The sequence below is a fragment of the Erithacus rubecula genome, assembly GCF_903797595.1.
Source record: "Erithacus rubecula genome assembly, chromosome: 13".
Taxonomy (NCBI): Eukaryota; Metazoa; Chordata; class Aves; order Passeriformes; family Muscicapidae; genus Erithacus; species Erithacus rubecula.
In genome coordinates, this window is record NC_136665.1 from 727,083 (window position 1) to 745,441 (window position 18,359).

General features: G+C 51.0%; 2 protein-coding genes across 2 annotated transcripts in view; one reads left to right on the top strand and one right to left on the bottom strand.

Annotated features, from left to right (window-relative positions):
* Nucleotides 1–18,359, top strand: part of WNT7A (Wnt family member 7A) — a 204,354-nt gene that overhangs the window by 31,369 nt on the left and 154,626 nt on the right. The gene's annotated exons all lie outside the window — the stretch shown is intronic.
* On the bottom strand, nucleotides 8,506–11,966 carry BARX1 (BARX homeobox 1). Its single transcript, XM_079317481.1, has 4 exons — nucleotides 11,581–11,966; nucleotides 9,427–9,712; nucleotides 9,222–9,306; nucleotides 8,506–8,796 (listed from the first exon to the last, which is right to left on the bottom strand). Exons 1-4 carry the CDS (start codon nucleotides 11,783–11,785, stop codon nucleotides 8,632–8,634), a joined length of 741 nt encoding a protein of 246 aa, XP_079173607.1. The 5' UTR covers nucleotides 11,786–11,966; the 3' UTR covers nucleotides 8,506–8,631.

The window sequence follows — 18,359 nt, forward strand, 5'->3', positions numbered from 1 at the left end:
AACACCCCCCAAACATTTTTCAAATATTTGGAGGGAACATTTTATTAATTTACCTATACAAGAAACTTTGTTTCCTATTTTCTCCCTTTTGGTTGGTTTTCATGGGGGTTTTGTGCCATTTGACTGTAGAGAACATCTCTGAATTCACTGGGAACCTTCAGGGATAGGATGAAACATTAACCATATAGGAAAAAATCCTTATTCTTCTGTTTTCAGTCCAAATTTTTAAGCAGTCCACTAACAATTTTCAATAATGAGCCGTGACATCTATGAATGCCAACTCTTAGCATGTACAGTTAATGAAAAGAAATCAAAACCAGCTTTATAAATGAACAGGGTTGCAACCACAATCTCCTTGGAGGCTTCCACCTTTCCCTCTGTACAGCACAGCTCTGCTGCCAGTTCCAGAACCTCGTGGAATAAACATTCAAGCCTCTTCCACGGGAATCAAAGTAAAATTCCTCGGGTGGTCATAAAGGCTGAGAGTGCTCTGAGCAAACCATTAGAGGGCAACCTGATGACATGAGCTGGCACAGGGACTGGGATTCTCTGATACAGGGAATTTAGATACCATGGGTGTGCATCCAGGACTCTGGGAAAGCTCTTGATGCAGGAACACCAGGCAGAAAGGAAAGTGGTAGAGCCTGGTTCCAAAACCACTGCACATGCCTGCAAGGAATCACAGAATCACTGGATGGTTTGGGTTGGGAGGGACACTAAAAACCATCTTGGTCCAACCCCCTGCCATGGACAGGCAAGTCATTGATACTCTTTGGTGAGAAATTAAACTCATAATGTTTTAGACCAAAGAGTGGAGTGAACCTCAGCACAGCCCAGTGGGTACCACCTGCAGGCAGGAAAACATTGAGGGAATGATGGCAGAGCTCCATAAAACAGAGATTTGCATGGGAAAAAAGGAGAAGAGGGTGTTATCCTTGTGGCAACACTTGGGCTAAGTGCAACAAGTGGAATTAGCAGGTGGTAATTAGCAAAGCAAACAATGGGAAATATCTCTTGGTGCATTGCACATACAACAGAACTTGTTCCCAGACAATCTGGCACCTGGCCAAGGACAACTTGGCTGAAAATGACAAACACAAGGATTGCCTGCTACATATGTCCACGTGTGCCTCTGGAAATACTTGAGCCACAAGTGATGGGATGTACAGGATTGAAGTGAAGAAAGGGAGTGTAACCCAGACTGTAAAATCTCCAGAGCTGTCTCATTACTCATCCTCTAACTGTTGAAGTGGTTCCTCATCATAGGCCAAATCTTAAGGGTTGCACTGAAACAGAAACATGAGGGATCCAAACATAATGAACCAATTTGTACCAGGCCCAGCTCCAGAACCTGGACAGTGCAGGGAACCCTTATTATTAGAAAAGAACAGGATGACACCTGTATTCTCTAGAGCAACCATTACCTCCAGCCCTTGTCTCTTTATAAAAGCACTTCATAGAATGATTCAGGATTCAGTTCATCCCTGGGAGAAGTTGTACCTCCCAGGTACAGAAGCTCTATTTATAAAATCTCTGATCCTGGAAATTGTGCTTGGCCTTGAGGCTTTCACCTGCACTAAATGCAGGAACAGAATGTGCACTGGGGAGAATTTGTGGACACTAAGAACACACTGAACATGAATACCAACAGCAAAAATATCATCAGGAAAAACACACCTGGAAATTGTGAGATCTGTAAATGTAAGGTCGAAAAAGAGGATTTTTATAGAGTGCATCTGTCCAAGCCTAAGAAAACACGGTGGGGTTTTTAATGTTAATAGGGCAGAAAACTCAAATGTATACACCACAGTCCACCCAGTTTTGGGCACTGCCAGTTCTGAGCTCCCTGATTATAAAGGCAGTATTTTCTTATCCAACCCAAACATAACTATTCTAAATTCTAGAACAACATCTCCTCTGGACTTTGTGTCATCTAGGAGAAGGCACTGTGAGGGACCATAGAGAATTTTAAAATTTAGATATAAAGAAATACTTCTTCTTGCTATTTTTTTCCACATCCAACAGATCACATCTTAATATGGTCATAGGAAGGTCTGTCAGGGTGTTTTTATAAATTCCTTCATAAAAGAAAAAAGGAGATCAACAGCATTAGGGAGACAGGCAAGAGATCATAACAGAAATTTCTGGAAGTTTTGCCATTCAGATATTTCCTGGTGCAGCAAGAGGAGCAAACCAACTGGAAATTCTGTATATCCAGGCAGCTGCCAGGTGCCATTCCAGCCTCTGGAGCACGTTGTCCAACATCCTTGCCAAGCTTTGCAACCTACAAACCTTGCAGCATTACATGCACCACAGCTTAGCCCAAAATCTGCAAATATTCATTGAAATTCAGAAGCAAATTCAGCCATATTTACAGCTGCTTCACAAGCACTTTCTGCAAATATTTGAATACTTGTACTTTACTGGTACAAATACTGGTGAATAAGGAATCTTAATTTCAAACAACCACTGAGCTCAACGTGCTGTGTTCTGTTTTACACCAAGGTCTGTACACCAACACTTGCCTAGTGAGACATGCCAGGAAACAAGCAGCACTCTGTGACTTCTAAAATTAACAGTGCAAAATCTGAATATGAAATATTTACACACTCATTAACAAGGAAAGTTCACAGCACACCACAGAATTCAAAAAAAAGTCCTGTGGGACCCTTTAAACCTTACCTGTGGCTGCATTAAGCCTCAAAGAGCTGTAATGAGAGGAGGCTCTAAGCATCTGCAAGGACTGGCACAGATATCCAGCATTTTGCACAGTCTGAACAGGCCCTGTGAGAATTTCTGTTTAATAAATGGGAATATTCAGAAACACAGCTCTCACTTTCACAAAAAGGAGAAGAGGACAAGACACAATCTTCAAACATCTACTAAAGGTTATTTTGACTCAGACAAGATGTTATTCACTTCCATATTTCAGCAAATTATAAAATTAGGAGAGAATATAATTTAAAAATATTTGGTATTTGTATTCCTTGTGTTTAAACTTCAGTAAATACCTTAGTGTTTCTAGCAGCAATAACAGTGTGGGATGTCTCTAAGACCTTGTCAAGCCACAGAGAAGGAAAAAGCCTGTTAGCTGAAAATAAGCAGCCAGCTTCTCCCCTGGAGAGTTCACTGTAGTGAAAAAAGGTGCATTTTGGGAGCAACTTCCTTGCCAGCCAAAGCCAGACTTGTGCTTTGCTGACATCTCCTGCCATATGTAGATTTTTACTCGAACTCTTCTCTGAGAGAATAGTCATTCTTCACAAAGTAAAAGCTGGAGAGGATAATTCAAAAGAAATTAATCTAATGCATGTAAAATGGCTGCAACTTGTGTAAAATAGCCCAGTGTAGTGTTTGAGGCTCTTCTCTCCCAGTGATTGCAATCCTGTGTCTCCAGACAGATGTTACAGTTCCCAGGACATGCAGTTTTCTCCTGCGCAATTGCCTGTCCTGCTCTGGGCTGTTTACCCTAGTTTGCTGTCTCCAGTCATGGAACATCAGCCTGGGAACAATCACCATGAGTTGATGGGGTTTGTGTCATTTCCACTGCAGGTCACACCTGAGGGGCTGAGTGTGAATGAGCAGGGCTGTGGTGCTTGAACTCTGTGGTGAGCTCTTCAACATAACCCAGGGGTTTCCTCCTCCAGTGGCACTCTTCCTTCAAATAAAACCCACTCTTAAAATAAAAATAAAACTTACTCCTTGGCCTTATGCACCATTTCCATTTCAGAAAGTTCCCACATTCCCATGCTGAAAAGAAACACATTCTGAAAACACCACGAGCTCATGCTGTGGTTTGTTAATATAGGTGCAGTATAAACAATGGATTTGGGGATCCTGGGGAGGAAGAGCCCATGTTGTACATAACCATGTTTTAGTGGACTGTGTTTGGAAATGGATGAGTCCATACCCAGCTGGGGCTGTTCCATCCACACAGAGCTGTGTGGTAAGGAGGTGCAGTTTTAAAGTCTGCCGTGAAAACTGCTGCCTGCTGACCCAGTGTCAGCACCAGCCTCATTAAAGGTAACCATCCCTGTCCCCAAGCTTTCCTTCTGGCACTTTTCCTACAGATTTCATGGCAAAGTTCAGCCAAGCAGACATAACAGCACGGAGAGCTGTGTTAGCGTGGATAATGCAAACTTGCCCAGAGCTTTATTTACACATTGCTGGGCCAAATCTCAGGGAACTGGGAGTTTAGCATTTAGATTTTATCTACTCTACAACTCAGCTGAAACAACCAAATTTAATGTGTGTGTAATGACCTCAACCCAACATTAGGCTTAAGACAAACATCTAATAACAGGACATCACATGTTAGTTAATACACTTTAGAGAATTTGACTGAACTCGGTAGGTTTTATCAACCCTTGCATTCGGTTCCTTTTGGACTAAAATGGTGAGGAAAAGTCCCAGATAGATGATAATTTTTCTCCCCAAATCCAAGAAGGCCTAACCCACCCCAGCCTCAGCTCAGCACTCACACGTGGTGCCAGGTGATGTCTTTTATCAGCACCTGGGGGTGCAGGTTCCTGCATCCCTGTGCCTCCTCTTCATGCCTCACAAAATCTCTCTGCACCCCCTCTCTTGTACCCCACAATATCCCTTGATATTCCCCCCCACCCCACAGCCTCACACATGTTCTTGCATCCTCCCACATCCTGCTCCATGTTCTCTCCAGCCCCTCCAGCCCCCATATTTCCCTTTCCACCCTCCCATCCTCCCTGCATCCCCTCCAGCCTCCTCATCCCCAGCCCCACATCTCCCTCCACACATTCCTGCATGCCCCCCACATCCCTCAATGGCACCCCTCCACATACCCTTGCATCCCTACTCCTCCATCATCCCCACACAGCCCCCAGCCCCCTGTATTTCCTCTTGAATCCTTCCACATCTCCCTCCATTTCCCATCAAACCCTCCCCACCCAACTGAACTCCCCCATCCACCTCCCCACTCCACCAGCATTTCCCACACTCTGGAGGGGAAAAGGAAGCATCAAGTCTGTGCATTTGGGGTTTTTTTGTGAGAAGTGCCCACAAAGCATTGCTCTATTATTATTTTTTTTATTCCAGAAGGGCAAAGCAGACCTCCCCTTGCCTGGAGGTGTGGAGCAGAGAGTCCAGGCAAGGCCACTGCCCCCCAGCAGCAGGGCAGCCCCTCACAGCCCTGTCCTGAGATCTGGTCTGGTCCTGGCAGAGCAAACACTGCCTCTGAATTAACCCCATGACATTAATCTTCAAATCCCCTGGCTCCATGGAGTTATATTTAAATTGACATTGATGAAAAAGCAGAACCTTTCTCAGGTTTCTTTGAGATGCTTCATAAAAACGGAATTTAGGATGTTTGAATTGGAAACTCACCTTAAATGGATTTTTGTTAAAAAAAAAACATTAAAACATGTGCTGATTACCTGTGACCCGAGTAACAGTCAAACATGGAAGGACTCACTTTTCCAGCCTTCAATCTACACCCTTCTACTTTGTTTGCAAAGAAAACACATGCTGTTTTACCTATACAGGTGTAATTAAAATGTGACATTCCCCAGTGTGGATGCATTTCTGCCAGAATGAATGTGCATGGCAATATAGCTTATTTACACCCAGAAGGAGAATAACCATCAAGTATATTAACTACAAATATCCTTTACTGGCCACAGTAAAGGAGTTACACAGGACTGGCAAGCCACCCTCGGCGTGGGGGAGCAGGTTTCCAGCAGCTTTGGGGTGTTGCAGAGTGAGATCATTCCCGCAGGCAGAGCAGAGAAGTTGCAGCACGGAACGAAGTCATCCAGATTTTCGCCGGGATTACTGGGGAATCTCCGAGTGCCTGGGCTGCCCCAGCCCTGCTGCCCAAGTGTGGCAGACGTGGGTATCGCCCATCGCAGCCCAGCAGCCCCACACGGGCTCATCACAGTTCAAAAGGTCATTAGAAGGTGAACGATGATGCTACACTGCCCGAAATTGTCCATCAGCACTAAACGTGTGTGCGGGGGAGGCCTGCTGTGATTTCCTTGTAGTCACTCGTCGGCCAGCAAGGTTTATCGATGCTGGTCAAGGGGAGCCCCCAGACCTGCTTTAAATGTTATCAAACACATTTGGAAAGGCTGTCACTGACGGCTGGTGGCACTTACCCTCGCTTTTCAAACAGAATCAGAGAATCTCAGAATGGTTTGGGCTGGAGGGAACATTAGAGATTATCTAATTCCACGGGTACCGTGGGCAGGGACCCCCATCCATTGAGTGCACCTCACTGGGACCCTTCTGCTCCTGGCTCCCAGCTGCTGTCACTTGGCCAGCCCAGCAGGCAGCCGACCTGGAGAAGCTGTGGGAAATTAAATTTTGACACAAAGCAATACATAAAGGCCTTAAAAATATTCTAAATATATGTATGTTAGTGAATGTATACGTGCACATGCAAAAAAACCGCAAACCAAACCAACCAATAAAAACAACCCATTAGTCGGGTACATTGTCCGATAATTCCAACTGGCTTATTCCGTGCCCGAGAGGACCCTGGGTTTCGCCAGCACCGCCGAGGATGCGGGAAGGCTCCTCAGCTCGGCTCACACCCTCTCGGGGCTGTAAGCGGCTGCTTCCGAAGCAGAAATTGGTGATTAGCGTCCTGAGCAAAGCGCCGCTGGGCGGGCGGCTCGGCGGGGGCCCGTGAGCCGGAGGTGCCGCGGTTCCCCCGCAGCACACCCGCCCCGCTCCGTGCCCGCCGCTGGGCTGCTGTCCCCCCCGGGCTCTCGAGCGTCTGCCAGGGCGAGAGGAGGTTTGCCCGAGCCCTCGAGGAGATTTCTCTGCCGCGGCACAAGAAGAAAATAATTTACCCCTGTGTCCTGCGCGGAGCCGCGGGAGCCGTGCGCGCACCCGGGACCCCCGGCAGCACCGGACCATCTCGGACCCGGCTTGGCAGAAACGCGGCTTGACCAGAACATCCCGAACCATCTCTCGGCTGTCTAGGAGGGAAAAAAACGAAACAGAAAAACTTAACTCTATTTTATTCTTCGTGTGCTGGAAAAAAAAAACCCATCACCTTATGATCGGGGAAAATATAATAATTTTTCCGTCACTTACTCAGCTGTGAAAAGACAATATTAACATTCACTCGTGAAGGCGCTAGCCCCGAGTGCGGTGTTCTCACCGCACTGAAAACACCAGAAACAACAGCCGGAGGTGACAAGGAAGTGACAGTGCCACACGCCCAGCGTGTCCTGACAGCGCCGAAAGGTCCCGCAAGCCCCCGGCTCTGCCAGCCCCGCCGCCACCTTCCCTCTTCCCAGCACCCATCTTCATCCTCGGGTTGAATAAAACACTTCCAAGCAATTGCTTGGTTAAATATCTCAGTCATTTCAGTATAAATATACGAGGTTGTTTCCTGTTTACCCACCGCTGGCCATGTTCTCCACCGCTCATCCTGGGGGCTGATTTTACCCGGGATGGATCTGGGGCAGCTCCCGAGCCGTGTCGTGGTAGTCAGCGGGGCCGGAGCCGTGGAGAGACAAGGGAGGAAAACTGGGCACAGATTCACCTCCAGGGCTGCCGGCGGCGCCTTGGGGCTCTGTGGGGTTGAAGCCCCTTGAAGTTGTCGCTGTGCTCCGCTCTCCCCGGACCCGCTGCCCCGGGATGGGGCGTCCGGCCGGCCCTGAGAGCACCCCGCCGGGGCAGGGAAGCACCGCGAGCCCCGGGCGCTAATTACCGCCGTTAATTGGGAGGCACCCCTACAGCAAGCGGCTCAGCCCGGGGCTCTCCGCCTCTCGTCCTTCCCTGCACTGCTGCTTTTAGTAGGTTTTTTTTTTTTTGTTTTTTTTTTGTTTTGTTTTCTTAGCACAATAACAGTAATTACATGTCTCCGTGGATGCTCTGTAATTTAACATCCCAAGGGAAAAAGTGGAGAACAGACTCGGGGAAAGCAAGTGAAAAAATAAAATAAAATTTAAAAAACCCCTCCCGAACAACAAAGCTCCAGAACGTCATGCTACATCGTAGCAGCTCAGGAGCAGCATTTTTAGAAAGTATAATTCAGGATGAGCAGTGCGGAAGTTAACCTTTTGTCAGCAACTAATGTATCTTTAAAATCCGAAAGATCCGAATCTGACCGAGGGTCTAGCCTCTCCCAGCCACAGGCAGCGAATCGTCACGGAAAAAGATGGCAGAATCTTGCCGGTACCACTGCGCTTTGCACTTTCTCTGTAGACCTGCCTGGAGCTTGGTTTCGAATCTCTGATCTGCCTCCGTGGGGGAAAAAAATAACAATTTTTTTTTTTAAATCAACCCCAAAGCATTACATTGTTCAGAGCAATAGTTCATAAAATACTTTATTGAAATAAAGTAAATATCTTCGCATTAATAAAACTGATCATAAAATGCAGTTTTCGAATAACTAGGGGCACCACAGGGTTTTAGACAGCGAATAGATGTGGAAGGTGAAATCCAGTGTCCTCCGGCCCCCTCGGGCCGTCGCACAGCGGCCGTGGCGCAGCGCAGCGCCCGCGGGCGCAGACAGGGGCGGCGGGGTGTGGGTCAAAGCGTCCAAATGTCCGAGGCCGAAGGCGGCCGCAGCCACTGTCCGAGCTGCCCTCCATCCTCTCGGGCCGGCCCGGCCAGGCCGGGGGGCGGCGGCGTCGAGGGCTCCCCTCACTCCTCCTGGCTGACCTCGGCCGGCGAGCCCAGGCTCTCGGGCGGCTTCTCGGCGTCCCGGGCGCGCTCCTGCTCCGAGAGCTGCTCGCTGCTGGGGATCGAGTTCTTCTTCGGGCGACCCTTGGGCTTGGTGGGGGACTCCAGGCCGCCCCCCTGCAACACCTGCGAGGCGGGGAGGGGGCGGGGAGGGTTTTACCCCAGTAAAACCGAGCTGCCGTCAGCCCGGGGCGCAGTAGCCCCTCTCTCTCCCGTCCCCGGAGCGGAGCTGTCGGTGCGGGTCCTGTCGGGCTGCGCCCGCCGCCCGCAGCCCCAGCGGCCGAGCGGCACAACGGCAGGGCTCGGACAGGACCGGGAAGGGGTTCGGACGGGGGCCAGGAGATGCTGGACCAGGGACACGGTGTTAAAGACCAGGTGCACATTATTATCGTCTTCATTGTCATCATTAGTATTACAATTATCCTTAATGTTATCATTAAATATCCCAGGGCCGGTATGCAGAAAGACGCAGCCGCAGGACAGGGCTCGATGCCCCATCGAACGCGGACGCGGCGCACCCAAGGGGAGGACTATTAATAAGGGGCACTTACTATTTTCTTCCATTTCATGCGCCTGTTCTGGTACCAGGTTTTCACCTGGAGCTGGCTGAGCCCCAGCGATTCGGCCAGGTCTATTCTGCGGGCGAGAGAGAGAGGAGGTCAGGCCTGCAACTTTCGTCTCGGAGCAGCATCCCGACTTTCTCAAGCAAAATGAGCCCCGGGTCGCGCCCCGGGTCCGAGGTCGGCCGTGGCCTACCTGTCGGGTGTGGAGAGATATTTCTGCTTCTCGAAACGCTTCTCCAGCCCCATGAGCTGCAGCTCGGTGAAGACGGTGCGGCTGCGGCGGCCCTTCTTGGCCTTGCCTGGCTCCGGGGGGCCCGGTTCCAGCTTCCCGCGGAGGTGCAGCTCCAGCGGGAGATGCGGCGAGGCGGAGCCGCCCTGCAGCCCCGAGCCGGCGGCCAGCAGCGCCGAGCCCAGCCCCGCGCAGCCCAGGGGAGCCACCGGGAACTTAAACACGGCGGCCGGCTCCGCCTTCAGCACCGCTGCGGGAGGGAGAGAGCGGCGGTGAGCGGCGGGCAGCGCGCAGGGACCCTCGGGGCTGCAGGGTGCCTCGGCTGCCCGGGGAGCAGCTCCTGCGAGGAGCCCTGGCCCCTTCTCCTCCGCTCCTGGCACACCGCAGGTCCTGAGCCCCCCGCTTTCGCCACCGCCGCAGCGCAGGAACACGTTTTACCCTTCAACCAGCACATAGTAATCACGGAGTTACAAGTGAAAATAATTCAAACCAATCCAAAAGCGTTCCCTTCGGTGTCACCCAACAGCTGCCTGGCTTGGCTGAACTCGGCGACCGGAGAGGGGGTGGGCATGGTCCCAGGACTCCCTTCCTAGGAGTTTTCAGGACATTTTCGACCTGGTAATAATTTCTATCCCACTCCATGAAGCGCAGCCTCCGAAGAGGTGCCCGGGGAGAGAACAAGGAGCCATCGCCGAGGATGCTGCTCCCGCGGGCCAGGGCCGGGGCTCGGCCGGCTCGATTCACCTCTCCCCGACCCAGCGCGGCCCCGTCCGGCCCGGCTGGGTCCTTCCCGGCGCCCCCGCTCCGCTGGGTGGGCTGGGGGCTGCGGTCCTGCTTGGCCCGGCCTCGCCGCCAGCGACACAGGAGCGACCTCGGCGCTGGGGGAAGGACTTTAGGGGGGTCTCTGGGGGCTCTTCTCCTCGGTCTGCCTGAAATTGCCTCCCTCCCGACAGGGCCCGATCCTGCTCCCCCTGTCCCTGCGGAACTCAGCCGTGAGGGGTGTGAAGAGCCTTTGATCGGATCCGCTATTCTGAGTAGTTCTGAATAGTTAATCTTGAAAATAACACTAATTTCTAGATGTTCTAACACATTGCTCCCTTGTTCAGGGACAATGACGCTTTTCTCTTTTTCCCTTACTTACAGAAAATTAAATTGGGATACTTCTTTTCTGTTCAGGTCAATGGATGAAGAGCTACGGGTCCGCAGCTGAAGATGGTTTAGGAAGTGAAAGCTTTCGCTATCACACGTTTAAGTATTGGCCTTTAAAGTATATTAAGTAATAGCTTTCAAAATACATTAAATACTAGCGTTAAAAAAAAAAAAAAAGAAAAAAAAGAAACAAAAAGAAAATCATAAAAAACAAAACGCAAATGCGAAAAAAAAAAGAAAAAAAGCACAAAAACTCTCCCAAACAATAGCAATAAAAGCAATACCAATTAAAAAAAAAAAAAAAAGCCTATTTGAATATGTTAATAAACTGCATTTGTTCTGGATGTTATATCCGACTGGACCGAGAATGCTGGCACCCGTTTATAAAAAAAAAAAAACCCCAAACATATATTATAAAATGGACAATAATGTTATGTCTTCCATCTTCTATATTATTATATAAACATAGCATGTATTTATATACTATATATAATATCCCTGTATATTATATATTTTTATGTTTACACATAAGTCGGGTTTCCAGCTAAATCTGTGGTCGCGGGCCTCTTGACGCCCCTCGCAGCCGCGCACAGATGCTGCTGCTTGGCTCCAGCTCACCTCATCCGAAAACACGAAGAAAAAAACCCAAAACAAAGCTATTGACAACAACCTTCTTCCCTGAATCCAAAGGCCATTCCGTGCACGGGCGGCTGGAGCCGCAAAGCCGCTTTCTTTTCGGTTTTAGGCCCCAGACACTGGGCTGCTCCCGGCCGGAGCGCCCGCGGCACGGCGGGAGCCGGCGGAGATAGGACGGCCGGGAAAGCCCCGCAGCAATTTTCGTAGGCAGAATTCCTAAGTCTTTCTCCAAGGAGCCCGGCTCCCAAAGGCGCTGGAGACCATCGGCGGGCGATGCCTCCCCGCCTGCCGCCCCCAGCCGCCCCCCAGCCGCGGGGAGCCCCCGGGACGTACCGAGGTGGTTGTGGTAGGGCCGGGCGGAGAGCAGCGCCTGCACCCCAAACTTGAGCAGCTCCCCGGCCGGCGCGGCTCCCTTGGCGTCCGGGGGATCGGTGAGGATCTCCTCGATCATGAAGCTGCGGTAGCGGTGGGAGCGGTGGTCGGGGAAGGCTTCGGCCGGGAAGTAGCGCGCGGCGCCCAATTCCAGCGGGTGCTGCATCCTCGCCGCCCCCGGGGCACGGGGGGGTCCCCGGCCGCCGGGGCCGCCCTAGCGCAGCCTCCCGGCCGGCAGCCGGGCAACGGGGGCTCTGCCCATGGCCCCGCCGCCCCCTCCCCTGGCCCTGCGCGGCGGCCCGGAGCCGTCCCCGCCGCCTGCACACGGGACGCGGCACCGGGCAGCGTCTATCTCTCCGCCCCGGGACCGCGGCGGCGGCCTATTATACGGCCGGCCCCGGCGGGGCCGTCAGCGCGGCGGGGGAGGGCGCGGGAGGGGCCGCGGAGGAAGGAAGGGGCCGGGGCGTGCGAGTACCTGGAGCGGGGGTTACAGCCCAGCATTTGATCCCCCGCCATATAAAGCAAATTACCCGTTCTGCTCGCTGCGGGACAGCAGACACCCGAACAACTGCAGGCCCTTCGAAGCGCAGCCCCGGCCCCGGTCCCGGCCTAATCCTTGTCACCATTCAACATCTCTGTCGCTGTCCCTGGCTCCAGTCCCCATCCCCGTCCCTGTTGCCACACTCATCGCTGTCCCCGTTCCCGTCCCCACAACAATTTTCCGTGTCTTTCCCCTTCCTGTCCCAGTCTTCGTCCCCCTTCCCATCCCCTTCCCCCGATGGGGTAACCGCAGCTCTGGGGCTGATGGAGGCAGACACGGAGCCTCACGGGGCCTCGGGGGATCCCGGCCCGGCCCGCACGGCCCTGCCCCGCAGCTCGGAGCCCTCAGGGCAGCCCCGCTGCGGGACGGGGCCCGGAGGAGCCCGGGCAGCCCCAGGGCAGGCGGGGACCGCGCTGCCGGCCGCGGCTGCCCCCGGAGGGGCCCAGGCCCGATGGCCTCAGCTCCGGGATCCCTCCTGGCCTCGGCCAAAGCCGTGTAAATATCTAAAAGGAGCCGGTCAGGGAACGAAACACAGCACGAAGCGGAGCCTTTCCCTGGACTTTTAGATCGTTTATACGGAAATTTTGCTCAGTACGAAGTGATTCATTCTATTCCCTTTAGCCTGTGTCACGCACAACAGCAGAGACACACGGGCCGCCCCTGCTCGTTACCGACGTGCTTTGAGCCCAACTCGTGCGCGGGACCCCATAACCCAAATCCCTTCCGAAAATGTCGGCGCTAATGGATTGCGGGGGGATGGTTTCGGTGCATCCCCGGTCGGGAGTCCCACGGCGTGGGGCCGGTTCAGCTGCGTTCGGCCCCTGCCCACTGCGGGATCTACCCACGCGTGACCGCGCCTCGGTGTTCGCTGGAGACACCCTCGGGCTCAGCCCGGCCCGCGGGACTGGGGCCCATCCCCTGGCAAGGGAAGCTCGGCTGCCTTCTTTACGATTTTGGACCCCAAAAGGGGGTTCTGCCGTTTTGCCGGCTGCTGCGGGGGATGTGCAGGAGAGAGCCAAGCAGCCGCGGGTTCACGCCCGACTCTGTTTCGGAAGCCCCAAGCAAGACGGGACGGCCACGGGAGTCACCCGCGGCTGCAGTCCTTGAGCGCAGCCCACGGGGGACGAGTCCCAGCGCTCGGCTGCCGTCGGGGCCCGAGTGTCCGCCCAGCTTCCCCCGGCCCCCCGCTCCCCCGGGCCGTGCGGGCTCCAGCGCTTCTCGTGAGCCCCCGTCCGGCCACACCGTGGGGACCCCGCAGCCGCGGGCCCACAGAGCCAGCCAGAAGCCCCGGGACCCCCGGCCCATCGGGTCCCGGCCCGGAAACTTGAATTAAATATTGAGGCAGGGGCAGGCGGAGGCGTTCAGAGAACTGTGGAGAACACGAGGCCGCCCTGCTGCTCCTGTCAGCGCTATTTGAGTCCTGCTGCCGTTTCTCTCTACTGCTCACCCCTGCATGCGACAACAACGAATTAATTTATGCTCTGTACTTCACTGCCTGCCCACATAACCTGTTCCATATGGTTATTGCGACTTGTACGGAGCCGTTCCGCGAGGATTTGTTCTGGTTTCTCCACGTTTCTTCAATTTAAAATTCCTCCACTCTCTGTGAAGCACTAACGGGCTGAACCCCCGCTAGCTGCCCGGGTGCTCCCCGCTGCTAGCGGCTTGTCGTTTATTCAGACATCGGCTTGGTGTGTGCACCGCCAACGAGTTCGTGACACGCGACAGAGCGGGGGCTGTGCCCGGGAGCTGACGGGAACCGGAGCCCACCGAGATGCTGCTGGGCGCCTCCGTCCCTCCCCCGCTTCCCCGGATTCCTCCCGGGAATCTCGGGGCAGCCGTGTCCCTGTGCACACCTGCACTCCGGGGAGCGAGAGCAACGGGGCCCCAAAAATAATAAAAAATCCCAAATCGAAACACTCCCCGCTTCCTGACGTGGCTTTTCGTCCGCCCATCCTGGGTGCATCTGCTCTGTTGAGATCGCAAGGTGTTCCCATGCCAAGATGCTGATTTCCTACGGCCGAGGCCAAAGAGGCCATTGGCGCTATTACCATGAAACGAGGAGAATAATTATAAGTAAACTGAGTAGAATTTTGGACACATTCAAGCGAGCAGGCAAATCCACATCGCATTGTTTAAACAACCTCGTCCCCGAGAGCAGCGCACTCATAAACAAATAGCGCACGTAAAATAAATTACCCACACCTCCCTTGAGATTTTTGCTTCTTTAAAATAAATCACGGCTCAAGAATAACTGTAAATAATAACACTTTCATTCCTACCCCGGGGCAGGTTAGTATCAGAGCGGTACGGACCCGGTATAATTTTCCATCATACGGCATCAATTTTGATAATTTGAGTTTTTATATTCCTTAAGATCCATCTGCTCCGAGGTTGCTCAGGAGAGCAGCCGCAGCTGAACGGGCACGGACGGTCGGCGGATCCCACATCTTCCCCGAGAGCAGGCCTACAGCCCCCGAAGTCACCGAAAAAATAAAATAAAAATTTGCATTTCTGGAAAAGCTCCTATTGAAAGATTTCGATGCTGCACTGAAGAAAGAGAGGGTGAACTTCACCATCCGGTTGCACTCACAGTCAATAATTTAAAATCGTTGCAAAACAAATACTGTAGTGAAAAGGCATCAATAATTATTTTTTATTATTACTGTTATTATTATTACTATTATTATTACTTTTACAGCGCCTGAAGATGGTCTAATTTCCTGTACTTTTACAGAGCACGTAAACCCGTGCTTTTATTTCACATCGATTTGAGCGGTAGAGTAATTCAACCTCTTTTATAAAAAGAAGCGTCTTAGAGGGGAAGTTCAACTAGATACGTGGGATTTTAGAGACTAATTGCATGAACAAGCTGCAGGCCCCAAATTTTATGCACTTTTTTCCTGCCAGCAACCAGAATGGAGTCACCTTTATCTACAAAATTGCTCCTTATCTAGCGAGAGGCTTTTAAAAATTCCTGTTTTCTGCTGTTGTTTTGGGGTTTTTTTATTTTGTTTTGTTTACCGTTGGGTTGTTTTGTTTTGTTTGGTTGTTTTTCTTGCACCAGGTATGACTGCTAGGAACAGACTGTTTCTAGAGTAATTTTTTAAAAAATAATTTTTATGTAAATGTTCTTTACTAGTTTCAGAAACTATCGATGCATCCATCCCATCACGAGTCTCTTCTGATTTTCGTTTTGCATAAAAGCAGAAGGCATTTTTAAATGCTCCTCTCACTTACTTTCACTCTTCAGATATTTTGATGTCTCTATTTCGGCTGAGTAACACAGACAAGGATGACAGTTCCACCTGTGAAATTATGCTACGAAAAGCGAAACAAGTTCACCCAGTGATTTAAAATCCTCCCTGGGGTGGGAATACTTTTGCTCCGCTGATTCATCCCCGATTTGACGGGAAGAAGAGTTTTGCTGAATTCCCATAATTCTTCCGACTCCTACGACCGTAATGGGGGGAACAGTAAAACTCAAATTCCTCGCCTCCAGGATCCCTCGGGAAATTTCCCAAAAGGGAAAATACTGTGAGTACCAAGGGGCAGCCCGGGAGTCCCGCGCACGGACCCAGGCACTGCTCCCGCAGCGTTCGGGACCGCGCGGCTCTGCAGAGAAATCTCGGCTCTCCCGGCGCCCGGTCGCATCCCGATCTGCTGACGGGACCGGGGCAGCAGCGGGACTTACATAAATGGAAAACTGGGGTATTGGTTTGGTTTTTTAAAAAATATAATCTATAATCTACATCATCTATAATCTATCTAATATAATATATATAATATATACTATATAATATATACTATATATTATATAATATATAGTATATAATACATATAACAATTTTAATATATATACATAAATTTGTGTCAAAGCTCTCAATGAATTTTAAACACAACCAATTGGTTGTTTTCTCAACATCACCGTTTTAAAAGCTCTAGTGAAATTCCCCGTTTCCCCCAGCTCGGGGTACCCGGAGCCCGGCCAGGCTGCGGGGCTCTGCCCGTCCCCGTTCCCGCTGCAGGACAGCGCGGGGAGCCCGGAACCATGCGGGAACATTCCCTCGCAGCCCTGCCCTTCCCGCGGGGCCCGGGGAGGGGAGGCAGGCACGGCCACCTCGCCCCTGCTCACTCCTCACAGCACTTAATATTCAGGAAATCCACAAAGTGCTACGAAGAGAGTGGAAAACGTGACATCACGGGCTAATTGGGAAAGAGCGTTCCGGCCGAGGGAATAGCTCAGCCCTGAGTAATAAGTTGTGTTTAATGGCTGGGTAAAGCTTCATCAGCGGCCGTTAAATACATATCCCTCTAAAAATGATTTTCTGGAAACACCTGGCCTCGTCAGATAGTCAGACTATGGAATTATCTTTGAGAGTCACGTTCAGAGAATGCAGTTTGGTTTGAGTGGAGGCTGCAGCCCCTTTATGTCCCTGCCCCTCGAGCTCCTTCCTGCTCTGCACACCCCAGCAGCTCTCACAAACTGGGTGTTCTCCATTTCTGCCCAAGCATAAGGAAACCATCGTTCAAACTAGTATTGTCTGAATACATTTCATTTATATCCATCAGAGTAGCCAGCAGAATAAGCTCCTCAAATGTGCCACCTCTGCCCCCACTGCTGCCGTTGAGTACCACACACCTGAGTGTCACACATGTACCCAACTGTGACACTTCTTCCCCAAATCCTTTTATTGTGCAGGGCCCCAAACCAGCACAAACAGTAAGGCATACATTGTGAAAGACCCCCTCCCTTTCTTGCTTTGTTTACATAGAGGATTTTAAATAGTTATTTATTTGTTTTTACTTTTAGTTCACAGACAAGGGACGCAATGCTTGAAAATACAAACCGGTATCCAGCCACACATGTAATTAGATTTCTGGTCAGGTAGTATTTTTGGGACAGCATCTTCTTTGTGAACTGATTCCTGGCCATGAAGAGTTCTGTAGGTTCAGAGCTCCTTCCCCAGCCCTGCCAGGAGGGCAGTGGCTGCCTCTAAAACCAGGGTCCCAGTAAGAGATGAGTGCAGGGACACCTCCCTTGGTGACACTGTACCTCCATCCTTCTCTGCCCAGGTCTGCTGTGGACTGGGACTGCTCAGTGCTCAGCCCCCAGCCCACACCAAACCTGCCCTGGCTACCACCAGTGATGGCCAGGAGCTGTGCAGGTGGCACTGCAGGTGACACATTCTGCAAATGACAGGACACACATAAAAGAGCACGTGAAACATCAGTGCACTGGTTCAGTAAATAATCATACTCCACATGAAACAGCACGTCTGGCTGTACCATTCATTGTTACCTGATAAAGGGGTTTCAGGCAGAAACCAGTGATTTGTCCTTACCCCTCTTGTGTGAGCTGAAATCCAAGCAAGGCCTGCATCTGTGCTGGAATCAGGGGTGCTTTGCAGACACCCCATTAGCCCAGTGCTGTAACACCCTCTGTGTGCTGAGGCTGCTGCCTGTGCAGGGCTGTTTATGGTTCATAAAATGAAGTTAATGACTACATCTGTGTAGAGCTGGGGCCTTCGGTTTCTCAAAGAGAAGAAACAGAATGAAACCCTTACACTCTTCAGTTTTATGGTTTGCTTCCAGTCACTTCTGGTTCCCAGTTCTTGAGTGCTACATCAGATCTGGACGATTTGGGTTTACAGATCAGCAGGAGATGTTTAAATCATTAAACACAATAATCACTTATTGAAACACTTTATTTAAAAAATAAAAAGATGCTTCATACAGATTAAAATAATTTTAAAGCTGGCTTCCCTGTCCCTCACAAGCACCACTACAGGTAGTTAAACTGCCTAAATTAGAGAGCTAGTAACATAAACCAGCTCTCACTAAAGGCCAAACAATACAAAACAACTTGGTGATGAAGGGTTCTTCCAAATTATTCCTTCCTTTCAGTGATTCTTCCATATCCAATAGGTCTTTTATTTTCCTTTCACACACAGACAGGGACTCTCACAAGGATTTAAGGCCCCTGACCCTGCACCAGGTATTATGAATTCTAAGGGAGAAATCCTTGCTGACACTGAAGCCACCAGAAAGAGATCTGCCATCCACTTGAGGCAAGATGAGACCTCAGTTTCACACTGCTTACACTGCAATTTCTACATCTGATATGGCAAATTTCTATTTACTGAGCTCAGAACTACATTTCAATCCCATATATGGCCATGGCTGCTTAAGAAGTTTA